Consider the following 27,317-nt stretch of genomic DNA (forward strand, 5'->3'; position numbering starts at 1 on the left):
ATGCATGTTGACTTTGTTTGTGTGTGAGAGTGAGTGCACACAGCACGTGTGTTTCTAATTAAATGGATGAACAATAACAGTGGCTCCTTTCCTTTGTGTGGGTAAAAATAGCAACTTTAAAAAAACCCAATCTCCCACACAAATGGCACAGATCCACCTTGTTCTTGTTTCTCACTCACTCACCTGCAGACTTGTTACTCAGTTGTGAAAGGAGCAAGGAAACAATAGCTTGCTTTAAAAAAAATGGAAAGAGGAGGGCAGGTAAAACAAAACAATGGAGACCTTTCATCTCCAGCGGAGGGTCAGATCCTGGCAGGTTAAAGGTGGGGAATCTAATCGTGTCTTCAAGGCTGTGAGAGCTCAGTGGGATGTGACAATGATGGAGGTGGAAACTTGCTCCGCAGTCATTATCCTCAACTTCTCCAAAGACACAAACATCTCTTAAGACCCAGGAGGGTTTAAGTGTTTGTTAGGCTTTCCTTATGTCTCCCTTTGTGCGTGTTTGTCAGAAAGAGAAAGGAGTTATTGTTTTCTATTGCACAGCATAATATGCTCCTTCTGTTCATCCCCACAGGCAGAATCTGCAGCAGGTTTACGTTTTGCCGACGACTTAGTAGCAGGGGGACAGTGGGAGGGAGAGCTTGCTTGTAGAATAGGAGATTGTGATGTTCACCTGCTGTTCTGAGGTGTCATCATTATGGAGTCTCAAGGAATTGAAAAGCCCAGATATGCTTTTATTCACTGAAACGCATGCAGGGACAAAATATTTCCAAGAAAATGTTTCTTCTGATAACAGTGTCTTCCCTGTTTACTTCCATCACCGCAATTCAGAATCAGCTTGAAAATATGCAGATTAATTGCTGCAATTCTTGTACTTCCTCTCAGTAGTGTCCATGTGTGGCTCCCTCTAGATGTGTCTCAAATGTACCATGGCAACCTGTCATGCTTGGCTATACGCACCCGCGGCCAAACAGTAGGGTTCATTCCTCGTCAGTGATCAGCGACAGGCAGACGTGTGCATGCATCTCTTGTGGGACGAGCTGCAGCAGCTACACAACAACACAGAGTAGTAGCATGTGTGCAAATTGGGGCTAACATGTGCATGTGTTGAGTAAATGTGTGTATTTTTGTGTATGTCCATTCTGCGGTTTACAAATCCCATAGACAGGGATAAAAGCAGCAGTGCAATGATGAAGGCCTAATCTGAGTGCATGTGATTGGCCCAGCGAGGCTGGAGAAATATGAGCGTTTGACTTGTTAAAAAGGATGTTCTTCACTAAGAGCCTTGTTGGTTCTGACATAACTAGGACATAGTTCTCCTTGTCAAAGCTAATAATCAATTCCCACAACAGGGATAATCTGACAGCAGACCCCCACCGAGCCCGACGCCTCCCAACACAAGCTGTCGTCACATCCCCGTATATTCCTACCAACTAAAAACTGTTTCCAATAGCAACTGAGCTGACCTCATGTGGCCCGTAATCATGAGGTAGGAACAATACATTCAACAATAGAACTGATGTGCTTTGATGTTAGGTTTTGATGCTAATGACCAATAATACAGCACATCAGGGAGACTGCCTGTTTCTCCAAATTTGGCCCAAGATAAAGGAGTGTTCACTCCTCCAGGCTCTGTACGTGCGTCCAAACCAAATGACCTCTAAAGATATACTTTTTTTATGTTCGGGGACTGGCATTTTATTATTTTGTATTTTTTGTGGGCGCATAACCCATGTATGGCACAGTGAAGGCAGGTGTCCCCCAGGGGGGTGGTGGGATGAGCTGGGCTGCAGCATCATTCCTCATCTAGACGGAACATTAATAACACCGGGACCTGGGGAGAAAGCTCCATCTGGGCCAGGCCGCTGCAACGCTGAGGGGACAGGCCACTGACTCCACAAGTCTATAATCCCTCACCGAGTGCAACAGCAGCCTGCGGACCAGGTTGACAAACACAGACAACTTTCCTACACAATGAATAGCATGCCCCCCCTACCTATGTCCCTGTATTTCCACACTTACAAACTCTCCATTAATTAAATGATGTGTTTGCAAAGTGGAAACACCGTCGACTACAAATGACTTCTTATGAATAATCACATAATTATTGTGCCTGCACTTGAGTCTTTCTCCCACGGCGACTCTGTTGTTAAATAAACAACCAACAGATTAATTTACTGTCAAGAAGGTAAGGATTATCCAAAACAGGAGGACCCTAAATAATGAAAATATACTCAGTAATAGTTCAGGTTATATTAAATGTGGCCGTGCACGTGAAGCAGCTCAGTGGTTTCCAGTTTTATTACCCCTTCTCCTGTAAGTGCTTCTTAATTGGTACGCTAACAAGAAGGATATTCCCACTGAATAGAATGAACCACTGAGCTGTTATGTGTTCACGTTTCCAACTCCCTGCTGATACGAGTTCCAACCTAAAGTATTCTTTTCCTCAACAACACATCAATTCATCAATTTACAATCATGTTTCTATGTTTTGTTTTTTAATACAATGAGTTTGGGGTAGGACTAAAGCATATCTTTTTGGTCATGAAAAATGTCTCATTCTAGTGTTTAGACATTCAGGATTATTTAATAAATAATTAAAGGTACAGTCATTTATGATGGAATATTTTCATCTCACGAAGCAAAGTACAGTCCACATCAAGATCTACTGCTCTACTTTATTTCTCTGGACCTCATCGATACTTTTTCGCAGAAGAAGAAGAAGAAGAAACTGTGCTCAACCTTTTCCCCGTGCTGTGGCTGTGAAATAGGGACAATACCTGAGCCATGCTGATGTCTATAATGTAGCATTGTGAGGGGGCGGCGGTCCAGAGCAGACGACTTACAGGGGAAACTCGGTGATCTCATTTTTTCAGTAACCAACAAAGCTTGAGAACACGGGTGAGTGTCGGAAAATAAAATGGACTCGCAAAATTAATTTCAACCGCAGCTTGTGCTTTTTGTTTGCGCCTGCACATGGCTGACGAGTGAGAATAAACAAGACATGACATGACGTGTGCTGACACTGTCCAGTTTGGTTCTTCTATTGCGGATACAATGCTGGGCCTTCTCTCATTCTTGGATTCATCTTAATTCTTCAAATCTGGCATCAACAGATGTGATTAAAATTCACCAGACAGGAGAACAGAGAGCCCACGAGCACAACCATTCCCACTGCCTCATTTTTATTGTTTACTCTCAAATTTCATTTAGTTCCTCTGTGTGTTGTTTAACTATCAGTGACATGACTCTTAATAAGAGAACCCCTGAACTCCTTCAACAGAGTGATAGTCAACCTTATACATGCAAATTCTGGGCAGTAGATCTCTGTAAATTTGGTCATATTGCTTTCTCTGTGCAGATACGCTTTGGTTTTTTTTTCTCTGGAAGGATCTTTGTGAATGAAAATCACACATAAACAGATCAGAACTGGTCATCTGGAATGGTAATTTCATAGGCATCAATTATGTAAATTTCACAAACATGAACAGTGACAATCATCATAAAGAAACCTGCAATGCGAAATGAATTTGGCCAAACTGGCCACTATCATAAAAAAAAAGACAGATTAAGGATGTGAGTGATGATAAAATGATATCAAAGTCAGCTGCTCCTGCTGAGAGTGGGTTATGTGTCTCTCTCCACAAGGTTGACACTGGTAAAGAGAGAGTGTTGATTTGCATCTCAAGGTCACAGCTCTGTAAATGTTTCCTGCAGGAGGAGTCTCCAAACACAGAACATCCATCTTGTGCTCAAAATGTCTCAAGGACTACGAATTCAGCTTTTCATCAATCCAGTGGAAAGTTCTTGTCTGTCATCCTTGGCCGGATCAAATTCATATTCTCGGATCACCTTGAGTGTCAGCTGTGGCTAACCAAGCCTGTGAAGCCCACTTATTAGGCCTGTCTGGCCCCTCAAGTAACATCGCTCATAATGAGGATAGTTGGTGTAATTTCTTCGAGCAGGAGTAGATGATGTGATTAATTTGGTGTCTTGCGAAGGTGGAGGTGGACAGATCGCGATTGAGGCGCAAATGAATGAGCTGAGGGGGGCATCGCAGTTCTGTCTCAGTAGGTTTGCGACTTCCTGTCTGCTCTTTTTTTTTCAAGGCAGCTAGCTGTGCCTGATTGTTTTTCTCTGCTGAGGTAATTCAGGTGCACTAGCCTGGAGCTTCCCTGACTTGTGTTTATTAGTTATTCATTTCCATCAGCCCAATGTGCCTCAGGCAGTGTGATCTGCAACGTGCTCCCTGCTCAGGTGTTCAACAGCTCTGGATCATCGTCACGATGCCCAGCAGCACGACACTACTGGCTTCTTAATGGTTGAATGCCTCTTTATTATTAGCACAACCACAAAGAGACAGTAGAGAGAAAGCAACATTTTCCAGTTCTTGTACATGCTTTTATCTTCTTGAGCCTTAACTCTTGCAAGAGCCTGTCTTCCTGCATCAAAAAACCCTTCAGACTATTCACAACACCATTTTTAGTCTCTATAAACTGGCTCCCTGTTTGTTTTAGGATTTTACGATCTCACTGATCACCTTTAAAGCTCCGCGTAGCTGCATTTGAGACCTTGTAATCCCGTCTGAACCTTTGTTTGAGATCCTCAAGCGGAGAAACTTCTGCCTGGTCCAGAGTCCAGGCAGGAAACTAAAGAAGCCTTTGTAATCATAACTCTGTGGCTCTGGTCTTAGGAAATAAAGCTGTCTGAGTCATGCCTTATTTTAAATCCTCACGAAAAAAGAAAAAAAAATTATGATTTTCACTGACCTTACTATATTTTCCTTTCCTGTTGTGTTTTACTGAATAAGTTTGGTTTAATAGTTATTAGTTTGCTCGTGACTCCTGTGTTTTAATGTTTTCTGTTCTTATTGCAAAGCACTTTTTCACTGCTCTATATAAATAAAGTTTACGATTATCATTGTTCCTTATATAGGTAAGTAATCATTCAAATTTGATGATGATGCATGCTATTTTGGTAGCCGCAGCTGCACAATGAATCAGGAGTATAATATTTCAGCAGTACTTGAGGGAATTATTTTAATTTGTTAAAATTCTAAAAAATGGAATCTGATGCCATATAGTCCTTAATATTAATTGCCATGTATTCACAGTTGATCCCAATTGATGTTTTTGCTACTTTGCACCCAAGAACATGTTCTCATCAGTAATAAGTAGCAGCGTGTTTCCTCACCATCCACACAGGAGGGTTTGTTGCGTGTCGTTCCGGCCACTTTGCCTGGTAAACAGGAGCACTTGACAGTCTGCGAGCGCTCCTCAATACGATTCTTGTTACAGCATCGGTGGGCTGCAATCACCTCGCACGTCCCTCCCTCTGCAGGCAGATGAGCAGACACAGAAGAACATTACCACACTGAGAAAATTAGACACCAGATAGAGTTTAATTTGTATGAATCGCCGGCACATGTGGGGTTTTAACATTAAAGTTCAAATAATGAACACACTGAATGAAAGAAAGGCTCGTAGACAAACTACTGTACCTCAGTCGTCTCCCTCAAATCATAAATCTGAGATACGCTGCAGTTCAATTACTGGCCACTCACGCTGCAAGTATGTGTTACAAATTGGCCCTCGAGGCATCCCATTTATGACACCTAATTGCATCTCACTCTGTGCTGGCTGTCTTCACTCCATACCAATCAGCCCTTGATGAAGATCACATCTTGCACTCAGAATGTATTAAAGCACTCCTCATAGCTCCCATATGTTTTCAGTATGTTTGAAACTGGGATCAGTCTTTTGTTTGGACTTCAGGTGAAACCTGTGAGACACTGTGGAATCTCCTGACCATCTTAGCCAATACGACAATGAAGAGAAGGTGACATCAGTCAGTGCTAATGCTACACAATAGGTCCAAGTCTGACAAAGGAGGATGTCAGAAAAATACTGTGAAATGAGGAGGCGATACATGCCAATGGCAATACTGGGTCAAAATAACAATAGGGAGGAAAGCCCTTGGGAGGGAGAAGGGGTGATGAAGCTGAGGGGCAGCCGGGGCGGAGTGACACAGAGAGAGAGAGAGTGAGAGAGAGAGAGAGAGAGAGAGAGAGAGAGGACAAGGTGTGTCTGACTGCCAGGGACTGGCCATGCCAATGAGTAATGAGGGAGCCACTGGAAGTGCCCCCTTCACACAATTATAAAGCGAGGGGCTAATGCAGCCAGAGGAGCTGCAGGAGAGAGGCCCTCCATCACTGCTCTCTCCTTTTCTTACGCCTCAGGAAAAACTCTTTATCTTCCTGTGACAGGCACCGCAACAGACGCCAGTGTCCAACAATTAAAGTGGAACTCATCCCAGGATGAGGTTAGGTGAGGAGAGGAGAGGAGAGGAGAGGAGAGGAGAGGAGAGGAGAGAGAATAAGGGAGAAATGAACTTATCCTCTCCTTTCCATACAATTGATATACTGAACAAAGACAGGGAGGAAAAACAAATGCCACAGTCCATCTTGTTTGTGCATGTTTCTCCTCAGCTGTACCATGTTTTAAAAAGGACATCTCGCTGTGGCAGTGAGGAGATGCATGCACTTCCACTCGTGTGACAACAACTGGTGTGTGTTTCTCTGGCTGGGTTGGTTGTGCAAATGTTTGAAATGGCTCGAGTCATGAATTGCAGAACTGAGTTCCCAGCAGCCATGACAAGTTTGGTGAGAGTTTTCTCCTTCCATTCACGTCAATGTCTGCCGAGGCCAGACCAAAGTCCACCGAGTCCTGGATTAAAAGGCAAACATTTGCTCTCCTGCTGGACTGTTCTGTCATGCAGTATTAATGTCCTTCTTTCAGTGCTTGTTGTTAAAATTTTCTGAGCAGGATGGGGCAGAACACAGACTATAAAAGTGAAGAGAAAAATGCCTTGAGTGTGCTAAAACCCCCAACCACACATTGTGTTGGCCTGTTGAATTTTTTACTGGCAGCTTCCTGACCTGCAAACTTGCTTTCAAGTCAAAACTGATCTCTGAATAAGAGAGGAGTGTACATCACATCACAGAATAATAAATTGGCTTGTCCCCCCCACCACACACACACACACACACACACACACACACACACACACACACACACACACACACACACACACACACACACACACACACACACACACACACACACCATCCCACAACCCCCCGAGAAAGTAACCCTTGAATGTTACATGAATTAAGTCTCATCTTAAAACACCTCATCAGTTGTTGGATGAGAGAGCTTTCAAACATACTATGCAGGAGTATTTCTTATTGTTATACTGTTATACAAACACGAAGATATAAACATATATTTGACTTAGAAAATTGTCTACCACACCTCAGTCTCATCAGAATCAGTCTGCACTGTTTGAGGATGTTATAGTAGCAAACAGCGGTGGAGTTATAATTAAGAGTTCTATTGGGAAGTGATTTGTTTTACAGGGCTTGTTTGTTGGCTGATGGGACAGATGGGAAGATTTGGGCAGACTATGATAACTCAATTGTGAACTAAATGATCCAACCTGATCCTGCAAAATAATGCGAAATGACAAGAACCTCTTAACACTTTATTAGTAGCAATGGGACCACATCTGCTAGAATTATATGACAGCAACACAGAAAATTTGTCGATAGAGACTCGTTCAGGGTCCTCTGAACAGGATAATAATGTAATTATTGGTGCTGGCGTTGTTTCAATGGTGCAGCCATCTTTTCTTTTTCTTAACTTTTTGAGAACTCACAAACAGGATTTTGCATAAAGATTTTTTTCTCTATGTGTATCACTTGTTTGTGACACTGAAAAGTACAGAGAGACAGCCACATCAATTTAGAATGAAGCCAGTGGCGACGTGGAAAATTGGAAATTGCCCAAAAACATCTGTTTACATATGGAAGCACAACAGCTGGTATAAATTCATGTCTTTCTTTATCTCGTTGTATGCTCTGTAGTCCATGAACGCTTTAATTTGAGCAAAGACTAAACACATTTTAAAACAAGGTTGAGCGAGTTGACTGAATACATCAGCTGGTGTCAATCAAAGTGTTTTACTCAATTATGTCTGAAAAGAAAACTTTGTTGCAATAACTCCCTTCAGAATTTAGGAATATCTGTAGCACACGCACATGCTTGTGTTTGCATCAGCCAGGTGGATGTTTTCCATCTGCTCTGTGGAGGAGGGAGAGAGCGGTGTAAATGACTCGATGGCTCTTCTGGGCCCCTCACAAGAGCCACTTAGAAAACAAATGACCACTTGGACAAAAGATAATCCCATTCAAGTAGTTTGAACAAGGGGGGAAGATTCCCATCCATTATCTGGGACTGAATTCATGAATGTTATTTTGTGACATTTCGTTGTATGTCATTATAGATAAGTTCCGCTCATGTGCACAGCAGTAACTGTGCTTGCATTCTGCTGTTATATAGCCTCACTTGAGATGAGACTGCCGGTCGTGATGGATGTTGTGCTTGTAGCCTGTCAGGCAGCTAAAGGGGTTAAACCAGCCTGCTAAAATGGAGTAGGTGGCTGTGCACTCCAGCCTTTGGTGAGGCGAGGTGAAGGGCGTTGATGGGACCATTGACTGGTCATTTTTCTCTTTGCAGCCCACAGTGACAGCAGCCATTAAATGACTGGATGAGGTGATTATGTTTAAGGAAATCAATGCTCCATTGTTCTCAGCTTAGCCCAACGGCCAATTAGAAGCTGTTAATGAGAAAAGGTTGTAAAATGTAGACATCGACAGAGGAGAGGCAGCTCAGGATGAAACATACTGCAAAAGAAGTTAAAAAGAAGTTACCCTACAATTTAGATTGTCAGAAGAGACCTTCATATAATCAGTCTGTAACACTAAACACTACTATTACTCGTTCAATATGTAATTGTATATATATATATATATATATATATATATATATATATATATATATATATATATATATACTTTTTTTTACACCTCTGGTTTGGCGCAACTGTGAACATGCATGGGTGAGTGATAACTGGACCGCGTATGTTTTTAGCTGGGTGGTCTCATTTGGGTAGATTACTGAGCTTATTTTTCAGTTTTTGTCCATTTTTTGGACACATTTCTGTCTTCTATAACCAAAGAGAAGACAGAACATGAGGAACTCTATTATGGTTTTGGCATGACTGGCAACTTTGTTCATGGGTGAAGGTGGTAATGGGCAGGAGATGTGGCAGGAGGTAATGTCAGAGATCCATCAGGAGCGGACAGTCCTGTGCAGGACTCTACTACACATAATGAATGACAGTCAATGCGTTAGTATTACTTTTTTAAAACTCAAGGTCACAATAACAGCTTCGTGACAGCTTAGTCACTTCAACACTCCAAGCTCACAGGTGTGACAAAAAGCACACTCAACTGGCAACTGATTGTTTTCAGATCTCCCTGCCTTCACCACAGAGAGATAAACGCAGGAGTTTGTGACGAAGTCAGCAGAAAACACAAACAAACAAAAACAACTCTTCCTACTTTACCTTGGCTCCACTACAGCATCAACAACTAGAATCTATGCAGACCAGCCAAAAGTAGCAATCACTGGCTCACCATCAGCAAGCCTTTCTCTCACCTCTCTAACACACTCTCTCTCACTCTCACACACACTTACACGCACACGCATGCACACACCCACCCATCCACCCACACACACACACACACACACACACACATACACACACACTGCTACATGAAGTTATGGCATATGGTGGAAAGAATGAACACAGCAGTTAGGAAAACTTGAGCCTCTCAAAGACTCATCATAACAACTTAATCAGTGCAAACTCAGGTAACAGTGAGCCGCATCCACTTGCGTGCCGCTTTTATTTTGACAAACAGGCAGCTGCTGCATCTACCAACCAGTCCATCTTTCTTTCCAGTTTCTCTCTCATTGGGCTTGTTGTGGTTCCCCCGCGTGTCTGTGTTGCTGACAGCTATCCACTGCCGTAGTAAAGCTAAACGTCTGTTTACATTTCAGGCAGCAACAAGATGTGTGCTGAACAGAGAAATGTAAATTTAGCACTCAGGTCTTAACTAAAGAGCAGAGTGTGAGCTGGATTTGAAGTGGTGGCTCCAAAATGATGAGAATTTGGAGGAACAACTAACAATGCCGCCGTTCCAAGAAGTCTTTTTTTCAATTTACTTTGTAAACTGTGTGCCAACAGTCAGTTCAAACCTCCAAAAGGTTTATTATGCAGAAGAGAAGTGTTTATAAAGTTTTATTTCTTTTGTGGTGTAAATTCATGCATAATGGAAAATGACCTGTTTTAGGAGTTGCAGTATTCATTCGAGATAATAGAACGCATCTGATTGAAAAGCTGTCAATTATGGCCACAATTTAAAAAAAAAAGTTCTATTCTGTTTGTCAGAATTAGTTTCATGTTTTTCATATAAAAGCAAAGGGGAGCTACTGATCATCTGTTCCGAGAGGCAAAAGCATCAAAGTGGCTTTGGGCCACCCATCCCACTGCGTACATGTTTAATGATGCTAATCAGAATTTGGCTTTTCATTACTTAGTTGGAACTTCGTGAACACTCCCCGTGATTAGTTCGGATAATGTTTCAACACGCTACAAACCGGCGTGGAGTGGATTCCGAAGGGAGCACCGGTAGTGCCAGAGAACAACTTTTTATGTCTGTCCTCTTGGCAAATGCTGGAAATTATATATTTTATCTGGACTTGCACAAACTCCATTTAGTGTTTCCTACTTCTCAAAGCAGTTGAAAAGGATAATATGTGAATATAAAATCACTGAGAAGAGAAGAATTAGACCTCAAATATGTATTTTCAAAAAACAATGTTTCCCCTTTGTGTTTCTCTCTGCTTCATACCTCTGAGGGGAAATATGAAGAAGGGAAATAAGGGAAAAGGTATGCATATTGCACATTTCTCTGAATGAAGGTGACTGCATGTACGTTGCTCAGTGACAAAGGCATGAAAGTCAAAGGCATAAAACTCCTGCTTAGACTCTGACAAGGTGTACGGTGACTAATTTGTCCTGAGTTGAAGAGTTAATTATTCTTACCTTAAAATGCTTTCCCAGCATGTCACCACTGATGGTAACCTCACAAAGCAAGCCTAACTTCCATTCACCACTAAACACATCAAAAAGGGAGTAATATTGGTCCTTTTTACTTTCAAAAAAAAATTCTCAACAGTAAGAATAAAAACAAATTAACCATTTAATCTCTTGCATCATGAGGCAGAGTGAATTCCGCTCATCAGTACTATCAGTAATCTGTGAGGTTTCTATGGCCTCGGCCAGGGTGATGCTCCTTCGGCCTGAATATCACTTTTCTCTTGAGGCAGCATCACCTGCAGCGATGGAAGCAGACAAACAAATGGTCATAGTTGCTGTGGTAGCGCCTGGAGCAACCACAAACCTGAGGGTGGCAGATGGAGAGGAAAAGAAAGGAGGAAAGCACTCCAGAGCTCGACGTGACTGACAGGAACCACTGACCCAACTTCGCATGAGTCACATGAATCAATGTTGCCCCCCCCCCCTCCCACTGGAATGGCTTACTTCTTGATCTAGTATACTCTAGCAGAATGCTGAATGCTCCTCTGCTACAAAGGGCTCAACAGAGATGGATGAATGAAAGGGAACCCAGACAATCAAAAATAAACATTTATTTTCTCATCCTTGGAGACACGAGTTTACTGAGTATTGTGACGAAATTACACCATTGGTGGAAATAGACCTTTAACAGGTAATTGCATTAGTAGGGATAAGAGATGTGAGGCGCTGCCAGACCACAGCCTTGGTCGATTCTTAATCACCTGTATGGGTTTCCTCTTGTGGGCCTGTATGATTCCAATGCTCACATCTTTATGGTTATTAAAGTTAACGATTGCCGCGTGCCTCATTTACCAAGCCTCCATCAATACCCGTTCAGCACCATGAAATTACCCCAGTCCAGTGGGAGCAGTGTGACAAACCGGATTAAGAAGGGCTCTGTAATACCCTGGCATACATAACTCTCCGTGTCATGGACTCAGCCCATTGCAAGACGACCCACTGCCACGCTCAATCCTTGCAATGGGAGGGGCACTTATAGCTTAAATGTCAGTTCGAGTTTTTATTACCTTCTTGCTTGGTCAGAAGAGCAATGAAAACTGACAAAAAAGTCCCAACACACAGCTTTGGCAAAAACACATTAAAAGTTGTGTGAAGTTACCTTGCAGATGAATAGAAAATGAGGATGATTATGGGTAATATATGCAGTATGTAACCCACTTCTTTGGTCTTTCAGGTTTCAGGATAACTTTGTGGGATGGTCTTTTAAGAGCACTGTGGTTATTTTGTATGGAAAATGGCTTCATTGCATTTTAAATGTGGTATCAAAATAAAACCGCAGTAAAGATGAGATGGCCCCTCGCTTACATCCTGCTTATCTTATTTCCATGACAGGAGGGCGACAACAGAAATAGTGCAGTGCTGTGTTGGGAACATTATTATACAGAATTTATTGTAAGCTGTCACAGTCATTTAAGGAGACACATTAGATAAAGTCAGCAAACTTCTATGTATCATTTTTTGCATCTCAGTTTTCTCCTCTCTTCTGGCATCTGCGAATGTACACCCTTGTGTCTTTACAAACCCACACAACCATCTGCTCCAAGTATGCAGGTGTGGCTGCACCTCCCCGTGTTTTACTGCACCCCGCGGCACAGTTGGCACAGCCTGACCTCTATCCAATGTCCATATGACACAGGTCACCGCTCGCTCTAAAAGAGAGTTGGATGGTGAAATGAGCACCCAAATTGTCCATTCAAAATCACAAGACTGCCTTTTTGAGTGGCGCCATAGAGCAGCCTTGAACAAATGACATTCCATGGAAGAAAACAACCGAGTGCTGTGAGCCCTGCAAAATAGCCTGAATGGAGCCTATAAATTTGAGTTCACCTTTTCAACAAAAGGGAAAAAAAGTTTTCAAATGGACTAAAAATGAAGTTATAATGAATAGAGGATAGCTGAGAGATTACCCTTTATTGGGGATGTTGTCTGCTCTACAGACTGTAAAGTCAACTGCAACAAATCTGTGAGATCTGGCTGTACAAATAAAACTGACTTGGCTCAACTCAAAATGACACCGCAAAGGCGCTGTGACACACAGATCATGGTAACTGTCTCAAACAGCAATCACGCCATGACAGGGCCCATGTGTGTGTAAGTGTGTTGGGGGGGGGGGGGGGGGGACTGAAATGACATGACACTCAAAATAGGTTGAGGCATGTCCTGGCTGGATTATACAAGAAACATTATCTGGCATGCATATTGCATCACCAGGCACTTAACATAAAGTTATGGAGGCATGAAAAATTCACACACTGGTCTATGTACTTAATCTGCACTTCCTCAGCAACCGGGGAGTTGCAAGGTCTGCGTAATGCAATAAATGTTAATAAACTCATACTTCTCATTGCCATATTTGAATGTCTCAAACATTAAGGAACTTATTTATTTGCTTACAAAGTAATTCATACATGCTGAGCACACAGGGGATGGGTTTACATGCACAGTTATTTAAGTGGACTACTGTCGTTGACCCATTATACTTAAATACGAAAGAATTGATTTAGTTACCCTCGCGTGTATGCTTCTGGAACAGAGGGTACCAGTAAGCCCCCTTGAGATTGTTGCCATTAGACTATCTTCCATTTAATTTTTTTGTGTGTGTCACGTATCAAAAATGTTAAGAAGCCATCTTGCCGAATGGTGGATTGAAATCCAAAGAACGTGTGTTCTTATTGAGACAGTATAAAGCCAGTTGCATTGTCTGATCAGTAATGTATTGCATTCCTGACCTGAATACTTGCACTGAAACTTACAAGTAAATACTGCTCAAGGACCAACAAAATTCTGGGGCTGAAAGAAGCATAATATGCTTCTATTCATAAGCATAATAATAATAATAATAGTAACAATAATATGCATAATATTCTTTCTCTGGAATTAATGGCATGCATATTGCCCAGTGCCACATCTGCCTCAGTAACGCCCCCTCACCAACCTGTTGCCACTCACTTGATAATCCTTGTCCTTACATCTTTGTGAGGACCTTCACTGAAATAATGAGTTCCCTAACCCCTTACCCTTACCATCTTATCTAAATACCTAACACTGACACTAAATCTAACCATTACTTAATCCAACAATCTAAGCCTGACCCTAAAACTGGGCGTTGACCCTCCCACAGTCCTTTGAGGATATGATGACTGGCAAAAGTGTCCTTGCTCTCCAAAGATGTCCTCATTTTGTTGGTTAAATATGTATTACATATACGTCCCCAATATGTAGTAAGTAAAAGAACCCACACACTCCTTTTGTGTGTGTGTGTGTGTGTGTGTGTGTGTGTGTGTGTGTGTACTGAAAGGTGTACTGGTGTCAGAGCTGTGCTGTACCAGCTGCACCTCATCACCATAATCAAATCCTCTACAAATACCTGGCTCAGCCAAGACCCCCCCCCCCCCCCATTGTATCCTCTGCTCAGTCAGTCTGCAACACACTTTTTCATTATTGCTGCTGCTGTTTTCTATTTTGCTTTAGCCTGCTTCTTGCTACCTGAATCCTGACCCTTGTCCACTCCCCAGCAGTTCTGTTTGCTCTGGCTACAGATCCTTTGAACCCTTCTCCACCACCATCTCTCCGCCCTCACCCTCAGCACCATCATCTCCAATGCCGTCGACATTCAATTAAAATGAATTGCCATCCTCTTGTGCGTGTCTGCACCCAGGTTCACGCGCTGTCTAGTGGATACTGAACCCAGACATGAACACAAACATGAACACAACGTATTTATGCAGCCATTTTCAATTTGCATAGTGTCATACCTCAAAGATTTCTTCTATGTGATCTAAGATCTTGTTTATTTAAATTATACAAACAGGATTCATTTACAACACTGTTGTCAACATTTTTTTTTTAAGTAAGCGATCCATTATTACAGTGTATTTTCATTGTACAACTGATTGAAGCCAAAGCCGTCTGGTGTCATCCATGCCTTGTAATTAATTTAATATCCTCATAAGTCTAACACTAAAATCTATAACTCATTGCTCATGTTTTCTGTTTAGTTCCACTGTTGTTCTCTGACACATATACGACATTATGTTTTCAGCTAAGCATCTTATTAACATGAATATTGACTTTTAAATGATGCACTCATGAGATGATAACATATCGATCACCTTCCCCGTGACCCACTTCGACATCATGACCAGTTTAAGCAAGGGAAGAGGGGAGGAAATCGATGTGCTAAACACTTGGCGGCAGTTGGACAATTCAGAGTAATGTTAGATCTGACATTTAGAGTCTGACCTTGCTCGCGGTGGTTACGGCGAGGACGAGGGCAGGAGAGTGCTGACTCTAAGGAAGACTGAAGTCGTTATGTCGAGACAGAAGAATATTCATTCAGACTCATCAAGACCTTTGTCTAGATTCTTTCTCACACCTGATTCCTTTCTAGATGAAATGTTGAACCGCATTTATCAGTTTGAGACACATTATGTCACCGTTAACTTAGTCCATGGATCAAATGAGAGCATGGGGGATGTTAAAGATGTGCTGCACCTCTCAGACCACCTATGAATCCTGCAGTCTTCACATTTTAAGCATGTCTCGCGTCTTGTGTCCAACATGACGATGACTGCGGCCAGAGATTATGATGAGATTGATTTATTGAAAGATGTCTTCATTCTCAATTATTACCATCCTCCGTGGTGCATCTTCACAGTCAAATCTAATTATTATCCTCATAAAACACTGCTGATTTCTTAAAGAACAGCTCTTCAGTCCTGTCAGGGTCCAGAATGGAGCCTATTGAAAATATCGCCCGGTACACAATGTACAACAGATTAACTGTGGGCTAGTGGACACTGGACAATAATAATCCATTTTGATATTTTGTGTCACAGTGCTCTGAAATGGGTTTTTAACCTTTTTGTCTACCTGTGGGAAAGAATCACAGCAATGACAAATGATTATAATCGAGATGAGAGATGGGTCGGGGGCAGCTTGGTCGGGGTATGATTGAGAGGAGAAAGGCAGTGCAGTTATTTGCAGACTAACAATACGAATAGTGGAACACAATTTGATATCAGATCACTCACAGCGACATCCATCAAAACACACAATCCAGTCACTCAATATCATTACTGGCGGCTTGATAGGCTTTTAAACTGGAGATAATATCTTGATGCGGTAACACAAGTGGGAGAATAGTGTCAGTCTCATCTGTTTCCATTGCTGAGGCCACAACAGAGAAAAATGAGCCTCGTCTGCTATCCATACCAGAGCAATGTGTGTGACAATTAATTACAGAAATGATTGACGACTGTTTCATTAACAAACCGTGCATCCTCACAGAGAGGAAGCCGAGAACAACAAACTTTTCTCACTTACATTTTCAGATGGTTCACGTTTCTGTGGGCGAGACCATATTATAATTCTTTTATTATTATATTTCACTGTTTTCCTCAAAAGAAATCAAATGCCTTCAAATTGGGAGAAAGTCCAAAATGTAAGCTTTCCCTGTCTCTGCCTTGTATCCCCCAACACCTGGTCCTGGCTCATATATGGTCAACTGCCTTCATGTCGGGCTGCACGGTGGTGCAGTGGTCAGCACTGTCACCTCACAGCAAGACGGTTCCAGGTTTGAGTCCCGGCTCCAGCACAGGATCTTTCTGTGTGGAGTCTCCATGTTCTCCCTGTTCCTGTGTGGCTTCTCTCCGAGTACTCCTGCTTCCTTCCACAGTCCAAAGACATCAAGAGGGGACGGGGCTGATTGGATTGGAGCGCAGGTATGCAAGTGTGGCTGTGAGTGCGAATGGTTGTCTGTCTCTATGTGTTGGCCCTGTAATGCACTGATGACCCGTCCAGGGTGAACCCCGCCTCTCACCCAAAGGCTGCTGAGATAGGCTCCAGCCCCCCCGTGACCCTGAACAGGAATAAGTGGAAGACAATGGATGGATAGATGGATGGATGGATGTCTTAATGTCCGCCTACAGGCCAAACCACCAGGTAATTCTTGGTCCACCTCTTGTCCTTCTCCCAAACAGACTCCCTTCTGTCAGCTTCTTCAGGATAAGTTATCAACAGAGCATGAAATTACACACAGACAGAATGGGGCAAACAGAAGTTTGTGGCTCTGAGTTGGCATCTGGGGTAGCAAAAGAGGTGAATTAATGCCTGTATAAAAGGGTGAAAGTGTAAAGGGGACACCCTGAATGTAGCCTGCTGTGTAAATTCAACATCTTGGGGCATCAGTGCACCAGTGTTTTTATCACATTATTCACTGTGTCACTGTGTGACCAAACCATCTCCAGCTCCTTCTGAAGTTTTCCACCTCTGCACTTTGTTGGTTGTTCTGTGTGGACATCGGAGTTGTCCAGGTGAAGGCTGGTGAAGGCTTTCACTTCTGGTCAGATTATGGAGAATCACCAGACAACACAAAGCTACCTTTGCTCTCTTGTTTTGAAATCTAAACACCCAACAATGCTGCCAAGGTAAGCCAATCTCTCAACTTCTTCTACCGCCTCAGGTGCGAGCATCATGACTGACTTGACCTTGAGGTCTTTACTGGTCCCTGAGTGGACATTGAGGCCAAGCTAAGCTGAGTTCACTGCAGCTCTGTTGCTCTTCTCTTGAATCTGTTTATTAGTGAGGAAGTAAAGGGCCTGGTCATCTGCAAAGTCAAGGTCACTGTGTCCAGACTGTCCACTGACGCTGTGGGTGTCTTCATGACCCAGTATATGGCCTAAAGGGACAGGAAACAAGACAACAAGCATTACTCTTGTTCACACTTGGAGGGCATCAATGAGTAGCTGGCCATGTTCATCCCTCAGGTCATCCCAAATTTCTTCAGCACTCTTACAGGAGTGGCTTTGCAGTTTCCAGAGGGTCTGCCGACTGGTAGTTAGCTGGCATAGAAAGCTCAGCACAGTTCCACTCTGGTGACTGCTCCCTAACTTTCACTCTTCTCTTTTTGACTGAGAGTGATTGCTTCATCTTTCAAAGCGATCTTCTGCAAAGAAAAATCAATCATGAATTGAAATATGCCACGATTCAGTCACAGAAACTATCCTCCATCTACCAGATTAAAGATCAGCCGTAATGAATGTCACAGGCTCTTGTACCCATTAATTATAAAGATTAGAATCATGACTTTGTTTTCAACTCGCAGCCCTGCTGATTCTCAAGGTCATTCTCGTCTAAGAAGACTTAGCCACAAAGACACAAAAAGAAATTATGAATAAAATGTTCAAACATATTTTTCCATTACCTCACATAGTGTTTACACAATACCAAAAAATATAATGATCCATACAATTGTTAAGTTCATAGATCCCTACTTACACATAGTAATGTGTGTGTGTGTGTGTGTGTGTGTGTGTGTGTGTGTGTGATGATGCATTTTCAGCAGTATATTGTGCTGGGACTGTGAAAACCTGAAGTAGAGATTCAATGAAAACCTAAATCTCCTCATTATTCTTGCCTCTACATACCTGTAAATTTAATCGATGCCACCAGGGAAGACTGTGAAATCATGTGGCTGCACGTCAAAGTGTGTCTGCACTCTGTGTGCATACTAATGCCAGAGCAAAGCAAAGCCCGGAATAGACAGTGTGTGTAAGAGAGAGAGAGAGGCAGACAGAGAGAGAGAAAGAGAGAGAGAGAGAGAGAGAGAGAGAGAGAGTAGAGACAGAGAGCAAGAAAGCAACCACAGAAAATCTCTCTTCAAAGATAGATAAATATAGTGGAAAAAGTAGATTGTGTTGACATTTAGTAAATATTTTATCTAGGAGAAAAATAAGCTTAAACTCCATTTTCAGATGCTTAAAGGTCTACCTTATCGACTTTTTTGTGCTGGCCTCTACCTTTCATATGTGATTATACTTGCAAAAATATCCCCTCCGCCTACAACATGTCAACTTGAAAAGAGATATGGCTGGTAAAGTCACTGTCCTCTTTATCCATCATACTCCCTGCATCATTTCCCTGGTCATCGCCTGTGTACTCGTGGTGCTCCAAATTGTGATGGTGCGATCAGATATGGGAGATAAGTGATTGTCTCTTGACAGTCAATCGAGATGGCCAGACAGGAAATGAAGAAAGGAGCCACTGCATGATGCTTCAGTAGATGCTCCCCCCTATTTCTCTATTCTGCCTCTCTTCATCCATCTATCGCACACATCTGTCCACCCATCCATCCATCGTTCTCCAAGGTAGGTCAAAAGAAAGATCCTGCTTGGCAGCTCATTCCTCACTCTGATGAAGCCGCTTGTTAGAGACTCATCAACTCCTCTCTGTGTCTTCCTCTCTCTCTCTCTCTCGCCTTCTCTCTCCCTCACACATACAAACACACACAAACACATATATACTCAACCTGCAATGCTATCTTTCACTTTAATACTTGTCTTAGAGTGTCTCTATTTCACTTTTTACTCTGACTGCCTTTCCTCACATCTCAGGTCTCTCTCATTAAAGACACCTCCAACAGTAGAGTCTACGCAGGAGGTGAAGCATCTGAGCCAGCGGTGTGTGTGAGGGGGACAGATTTCACCATGGGCAGGGAGTAATTACCCAGGCAGGCAGGCATCTCAGTAAAACTTTGCCAGAGGTGTTCAGGTGGTCTGCTGGTTATATGAATAGAAATATGAACACAACAGTGGTTAAGGTCTGGATGACAGCCTTTGTTGAATACAACCTCGACACCACGTGCTAAATATTTCATAATGTAAGTTGGCCCAAAAACACCCAGTGAATATGACACACATGCAACATCATATGTCAGGATACTGTGTTAGTGTTTCAGCTACCCCCGCGAAATTATTCATATAACCGTCAGAATTTGAATAATTTGTCTTAAAACATTTGGAAAGTGATAAAATAATTTTATTGTGTGGCTCAATCAATAAAATAATTCATCCATATTCATATTAGCTAAGGAATAACTAGAAGTATTTGTCCCAGTCTACCAGTTCTGCCTTTAAAATAGAGGTTAAAGATATATAGAGGTTCTAGAGTGTCATGCAACCCTGCAACCTGTGTCATTGTCAGAATTTGTTTAGTTTGGTCTGATAACATGGGCAGCACGGTGGTACAGTGGTTAGCACCGTCGCGTCACAGCAAGAGGGTTCCGGGTTCAAGTCCCGGCTCCAGCACAGGATCTTTCTGTGTGAGTCTCCATGCTCTCCCTGTTCCTGTGTGGGTTCTCTCTGGTACTCCAGCTCCCTCCCACAGTCCAAAGACATCAAGAGGGGACAAGGCTGATTGATACTCTAAATTGACCGTAGGTGTGACTGTGAGCGTGAATGGTTGTCTGTCTCTATGTGTTGGCCCTGTGATGGACTGGTGACCTGTCCAGGGTGAACCCCGCCTCTCGCCTGAAAGCTGCTCAGATAGGCTCCAGCCCCCCCCCCCCCCCCCATCCCTTAACAGGGTAAGCAGAAGAAAATGGATGGATGATGGATGGTCTGATAACATGTTTTGAAGTCTAAAAGAGCAGTACAATAACATTGTTCATCTACAGTATATTCAAGTTAGCAGAAGGCTGGTGTTTCTCTTTGCAGTGGATGAATATCACAACATACACTAAAAGACCAGCACCAAGTGTAAAATAACCATTTACATGGCCTCACTGAGCTTCATGATCATTGTGAGTGAACTCTTTTGACAATGTCTTACATGATGTTCATTATATATAAAAATATGACCCTCTAACCCTCCAATTAAAGGACTCAACAGGCTACATTTTCAATTATTTACATTTCTTAAGCAGTACTTGTCAAACCCTGAAGCCTGATTTTTCATTATTATTTGTTGGATTTATGAAGACCCAACCCATGCAACTGTGAGCTTTTATACTTCTGCGCTGGTGTAGCTTCTGTGCCAGCTTGAGCATTGAAATGCACAGGATTTTACTAAATGGAAAAGCCATTGCTTTGACGCATTCTTACATTTTGAGGGAAATGCACTACGGGCTACACCATAAGGTACAGCACATATTAGCCTTATCAATGATAACAAAAACCCCACAAATCAGTTTTCTACCAAGTTGGAAGGTAGCTTCGGTCCCCAATTGCCCATGCTGTCACAAATTTATTGTTCCAAGTCTGGTTTGTGCCCCTGAAAGTGGCACACACACGCACACACACACACACACACACACACACACACACACACACACACACACACACACACACACACACATACTGATTATACTTTCCAAATGACTATAATGTGTTGTGGTAATTATTGCAATTAAATCTGTTATATGAGGGAACCATTCAGCACTGCACAATTTAATGTTCCTAAATGGAATCTAATGGAATTGCACTGGTTGTCTTTTGCTTGACACAAAGGGTTTTGGATAAATTTTATCATGGCGTAATTTGTATATTAATTTTCACATTATTGCTCAGATCTGTCACCACCTATGCTCTCTAAACGAAAGACATTGCAGTAATGGCAGTATTTGCCAGCTGTTTCTCACACACAAATCAAATTTAGAGTGCAGCACTCAAGGCCCGGCAACAGATGGTTGATCACAACAAGAGTAAATCCCCAGCAGTTATTGTAGTATGACGTTCTTGCTCTCCGTGGACTCTTTTGGAAGAGTCCATTCTTTGTCCCCTTTCACCGCTGATTGCGTTTCATGTGGATGAAATACTAAATCATTTAAAAAAGGCTCATTCAGTGGCAGCTTGTTTAAATCTGCTTAAAAGGGCCCCTATCTGTCCTTCTCAGAGTTTTGGTCCTGAGGCGGATGCCAACTCTTCTAAACATAGAAATGTCTTCAGACCCTCCTGCTTGCTTTGAAATTTAATAATCACCTTCAAATTTGGCTTGCAGCCTGCTGAGAATCATGCTGCTCATTGTTGACATCACAAGTGGCACTTGGCACACACCGTTTGGCCTATACACCTCTGTTGGCATCAGCTGGAGAGCGCCGATAAAGCAGCAGAACAGGGTGAGATTGTGGTGGAATCTTGGATCTAATTTCTATGGGTATTTCTCTCTGGATATATTCCCAAAGCAGCGGTAAATGTTACGCAAACTATGACAAAATGTGCTTGTTTGTCATTGTTTTGGCTGTGATATCTATCAAAGAACACGTGTGGCTGTGATATCTATCAAAGAACACGTGTGGAATCCTGCAGGAGGGGTCGTCTAAAATGAACTGTTGGTTCTATATGTGTTTTCACAACATACACAACCTGTCCACGGGTCGGCACGGTGGTGCAGTGGTCAGCACTGTTGCCTGACAGCAAGAAGTTTCTGGGTTCAAGCCCCGGCTCGAGAACGGGATCTTTCTGTGTGGAGTCTCCATGTTCTCCCTGTGCCTGTGTGGGTTCTCTCCGTGTACTCCGGCTTCACAGTCCAAAGACATGCAAGAAGGCTGTGAGTGTGAATGGTTGTTTGTCCTGCAATGAACTGGTGACCTGTCCTGGGTGATCCCCACCTCTCTCCGCCCTAAGGCTGCTGCGGTAGGCTCCAGCCCCCCGCCCCCCCCCCCCCCCACACACACACACACACACACACAACCCTTAGCAGGATAAGCTGTTGAAAATGGATGGATGGGACAACCTGTCCACCAGCCCGTTAGCCTTTTAACATTTAAGCTAATACATTTTTGCACCCCTCTCCCATTCTGAAAAGGTACTTTGAACAGCAGATTGATAGGTACATCAAGAGCCAGGCCAGCCTGGACTGTTAACCCACATCTGCACTGCCCTCCACTCAGTCCTCATACTTGGATCAAATTTTTTGAAAAATGTGTTTGTTGATTTCAGCATTCAACGCAATCTTCACCATGGAACTGACAAGGAAAGATGTTACCCTGTAAGTTAGTGTCACAATTACAGGATGTTCTCACAAGCACTTCACACTGTTAATCACACTTCATCCACTCTAACACCAGAGCACCCAGGGCTGCACCCCCCCCCCCCCCCCTTCACACTGTACACCTGTGCAGGAACATGGAGATGCCTCCGTACAGATGTTTGTACAGTCAATGACTCCACCACCATTATCATCCTGTTTTCAAACAATGATGAGAGTTATTAGCTAGAGGAAATTAAAAAACTGTTACAAAGCAGTGATGCTCGGAGATTAGCGCTGGATGATTTAGGGAAGAGGCAACACACTCAAAATCAGTGGAGTTGAGGTGGAGCAGATGGACAGTTTTTGTTGGAATCAGCATCAAAGCAAACATTTTAAGGTCAACATGTATCAGAAACAGATTTATCTCTTAATTTCTGTGCCAAATTCTTAGCAACTGTTACAGTTGTGTGATTATAAAGCATTTGGACTGGCAAGATTAGCATGGGCTGTGCTTCAGACAGAATGGCTCTGAACACCCACCTGACACAATACACCAAGAACGTTATTCATTTTATTTGTCCTAAAATTAAAAAAGAAGCAACCGGATGTTGACACAGAAGAAAAAGCTTAGGGACTGTCAAAGTTACTGCAGCTCATTCTGAGGAGAACGTGAATGTTTTACATAATTTCGGCTTAATTCCTCTAACTAATACTGACAAAAAGGAAATAGGCACAGAAAGTAGCTGTTAGCCTGATTACAAAACCAAAACTTTGCTAGTTATTGAAAGTCAGATGAGTTAATCCTGGTTTTCTCTTTTCCTTGTTTTATGAGCTTAAATCTAATGGCCTGAGGCTGTGATTTAGTATCAGGGTGAATACTTTGGTATCCATACTGGTAATTATTTCTATCATTTATACCCTACACAAGTAAGAAATTGATGATCGGTCACAAAATAAACACTATGTTATTTGAAAAATTATCCCCCATTTGTGTTTTATGAAATGGAAACATAAAACTAGAGACTAGAGACGGAGGAATAGGCAGTTGGATAAAAAGGCAGATGAAATGGGCTGCCAGCCAGCAAGCTTGCTTTATTGTAGTGCCTCCTCATAGAACTCATCAGAAGGAAGAACCCTTCTACCCTCTCTTCATCAAGACTAGGCCTCTCACTGATCTTGTCAAAACTTTCACTAAAATCTTTCTTAGAGGACAAATTTTAACCAAACTTTTCCACTCTGTTTAATTGCTTCTTTTTTAGGCAAAAAACAAGACCATGAAAATGGTTTAGTGCTGCAGGAATTATGAATACTAAAACCAAACTTTTAAGAAAGTATTAATGTCAAATATGAAGTACACTAAATGTTTATTGTGAAAATTTCCCCTCCCGTTCTTCATTGATTTTGGCAGACAATGTGCCTTTACAGATAAATCTGCACCTCAGGTCTCAGATCTGAATCTACTCTTCTTCTGATAAATTTTGATTGACCACAAAGGTGCTTAAAACTCTCACACAATTATTTGCTTCAAGATTTGATGAAACTGGAATTTCCTGCAAAGCATCGTTGGCAAGGTCAAGTGACAGTCGGGGAGAGAGGCTGTTTCAAAATCTTATAAAAATATAAAGTATACAGGGACTCTTGGACATATACATTTACAATGACATATTAAATGTACATTTGCAAGAGTACTTCCTGTATTGTCAAGTGCTTTGACCCTAAAAATGCAAAATATAACACAGCTTGGCTTTTGCAATTATAAGCAATGTTTAAAAAAATTTTTTTTAGTAATTGTATATTGTCAACTATCTAAGTTGTTAATTAGAGTTCCTCAAGAGAAAGCAAGCATCTGGATGCACTCAATAGAAACACAGTGTTCTCTGCACCAAAATACTGACACCCTCTGAACTCCAGACCTCTGATAACACAGGGCAGGTAACCAGCTCCTGGGGATGCCCAGCTACAGTCTCCATGCTGGGGAGAGCATGTTCAAGTACACCATGCAGCCCTCTGATCAAAGCACAGTTCTCTCACTGTTAATGAATCAGTCAATTTCTCTCTGATAAATCACAGTGAATGCCTCACAATGGCCAACTGTCACCATGATGAATTCCTTCATTTCATGTAATAAGCTGGCTGGGAAGTGATTTATCCCTCGTGTGCAGGCGGCTATATACAGCAGTCGGCAGAGGCGAGAGATACAGAATGAAGTACAATATGTCATTGAAATATTTCACATGCAGTCGGTGAGTAAGTGTGAACTACAGGGGAAAAAAACAAAACACTTCAGTCTAAGATCCAGCCTATATTGAAAGATTTCACTCAATCTTTGGTGGAGGCAGCCAGTTGGGATAGTCTGTTGAATGGCCATTCCTGCGCAGCCTGAGGGGTCCCCAGAGCGACTGGGGGCTGGGTCACATTCCCTGGGATCACCATATAGCTGACACTTGGTTTGAATTATGCACTGAGCTCCTACAGGGCTCCTGCGCGCTCCGCTCTGTATATTACACAATGAGACAAAGATAAGTGGGAGTAAGGACTACATTTTAATGCTATTGATTGCCTTTGCTCTGCCCTCTGTCAGCACCAAGATTAAGAGCTGTTGTGATTTTTTTTTTCCATGCATGACCTCCTTTCTGAGTTAGTAAGACACTACGAGGCACTACACGCTAATCAATTTAAAGCCCTGCTGAGCTCAAAGCAAACAATCGCCTCCTAGTTTGCATTGGAGTTCTCTGTGCTGATCCCAGTTCAGTGAGTCTATGGAGTAAACATCTGCCATTTCACTCAGAAAGGTTAAAAAAAAAACAAAAACACCACAATCATCGCAGAACATATAATTTGACTCTGAGGAGGATTGCATAAAAAGACGGTTGATTGTCTTTTGGTGGAGGGCTGTATCATGGGCCGGGGGGGGGGGGGGGGGGGAGCCTTCAATTTTGGGGAAGATCTATTTTAACTATAGCAAATAATTGTTTCTTTTTTTTTTGTTGTTGTTTTTTTTAATATTGGCATTGGTTATTCAAGTGCCCTCTACTTCAGACTTTTCAAATTATTAGTACTTGTGAGTAGAAATGTAATATTTTGCTAATTTACATCAAAAAATATACACCGACTCATTTGCTGAAGAAGTTGATTAATAGCAGGACATTGTCTGATTTTCCGTTAAACTTGCAATATTTCAATAAGGTTGCATTTATTTACTATATTGTTGAGGAGGAGTAGATTATTGGATTTATTTTCCAAACTATTAATACTGTACGTTACTCCTCACCCTTTTTGGCTATAGCCTTTATTTTAATTCTAAAGAAGTGAGCTTTGCAAAACATGAACCTGGGGTACTCTTTTGTAAGAGAGTTGAATAAAGTAAAAGGCAATACAAGAGAAAATTAAACTCTGTCATTCTGAATGAGCCCTATCACACTAATGGACAGTTTTGTATGAATAATAATCACATTTATACAAACTATACTAAAAGATTTATACTTGGCAAACTCCACTGAGGTTTTCATTGTTGAAATGGCTCTTTTCTTTCTGTCCTCCACGTGAAAATATTCAAATTTATGACTCATTAGGAATCTGTAAAAGTGAAAGTAATAGTATTTCACAGCTTTGTGCTGAGTGAGATAATTGGAACTGAGACATTAGGCATGAAGTGGTCAGTTAATGAAAATTGTATTACGAGGTGAGCATTTTCAAAAGATGGTCCGGAAGCTTCACTCAGACTAATCTGCTTCCATTAAGAAGCAATGCTGAGGTGCTCTCTATGCATGTTTACTGGATGAAAGCTTGTGAAAATACCCGTGATGGCACATTGGACCAAAACATGGAATGCTTGACTGCATCGCACTCTCGTGAGACACAGAGAAGCGACTTTCTCGAATCCTCTTCAACCAAAAGTTCACAAATTAAGAGCCTTGAATTAGCCTCTGAAGAGCTACCCAGCCCTCTCCCTCGTCATCACCACCTTTATGGTGCTATCTGATAATTAATTAAAAATAAATGAGATATTCCCTGAACTTATGGGCTGCAAAAATCGAAAGGTGATGTAGGAGGCTGTGCTTTAATGACTTAGGCAGGGTGATAATTAAGAAGCTGTCACATTGTGTGTGTGTGTGTGTGTGTGTGTGTGTGTGAGTGTGTGTGTGTGTGTGCGGGTGTGCATGTATATGTGTAAACCTGTATGAATAGATTCGAACCCCCTAATCTCTTAATATGCATCTGAGGTCTCATTTGAGTTCAAAGGTCATCATGTAATTATACCGCAGCAAATACTTAATTTTCAATTATGATGGAGCTGGGGAGCTCACCTTGAAAGAGGACGACCATGAGACAAGCAGACGCGGCCCCTTTTAACCTTTTTCAGAAATGTTTTTTTTTTATCTCTTTTAAACACCAGAGTTTGTCAGAGAGGGTGATTTGCATGTGGCTGTGGTATAATGAAGGTCTTGTCTTAGTGACCCTTTTTAGTTCTGATGTCAGGATCATGTTGCAGGAATGAGCTC

At 42.1% G+C, this 27,317-nt stretch overlaps 1 protein-coding gene across 3 annotated transcripts in view; it reads right to left on the reverse strand.

Annotated features, from left to right (window-relative positions):
• The window catches only part of tafa1b (TAFA chemokine like family member 1b), a 125,100-nt gene that overhangs the window by 16,386 nt on the left and 81,397 nt on the right, over positions 1-27,317 (reverse strand). For all 3 annotated transcript variants that reach the window (XR_015112056.1, XR_015112057.1, XM_086198655.1), the window contains exon 3: positions 5,194-5,334. Coding sequence is in view for 1 of the 3 variants with exons in the window: in XM_086198655.1 (XP_086054781.1) it covers positions 5,194-5,334 (141 nt within the window). In the remaining 2 variants the exon portion in view is untranslated. The remainder of the gene's footprint in view (positions 1-5,193; positions 5,335-27,317) is intronic.

The sequence above is a fragment of the Aulostomus chinensis genome, chromosome 3 (genome assembly GCF_037954235.1).
Source record: "Aulostomus chinensis isolate RoL2024-O1b breed Wild chromosome 3, RoL_Achi_v1.0, whole genome shotgun sequence".
Taxonomy (NCBI): Eukaryota; Metazoa; Chordata; class Actinopteri; order Syngnathiformes; family Aulostomidae; genus Aulostomus; species Aulostomus chinensis.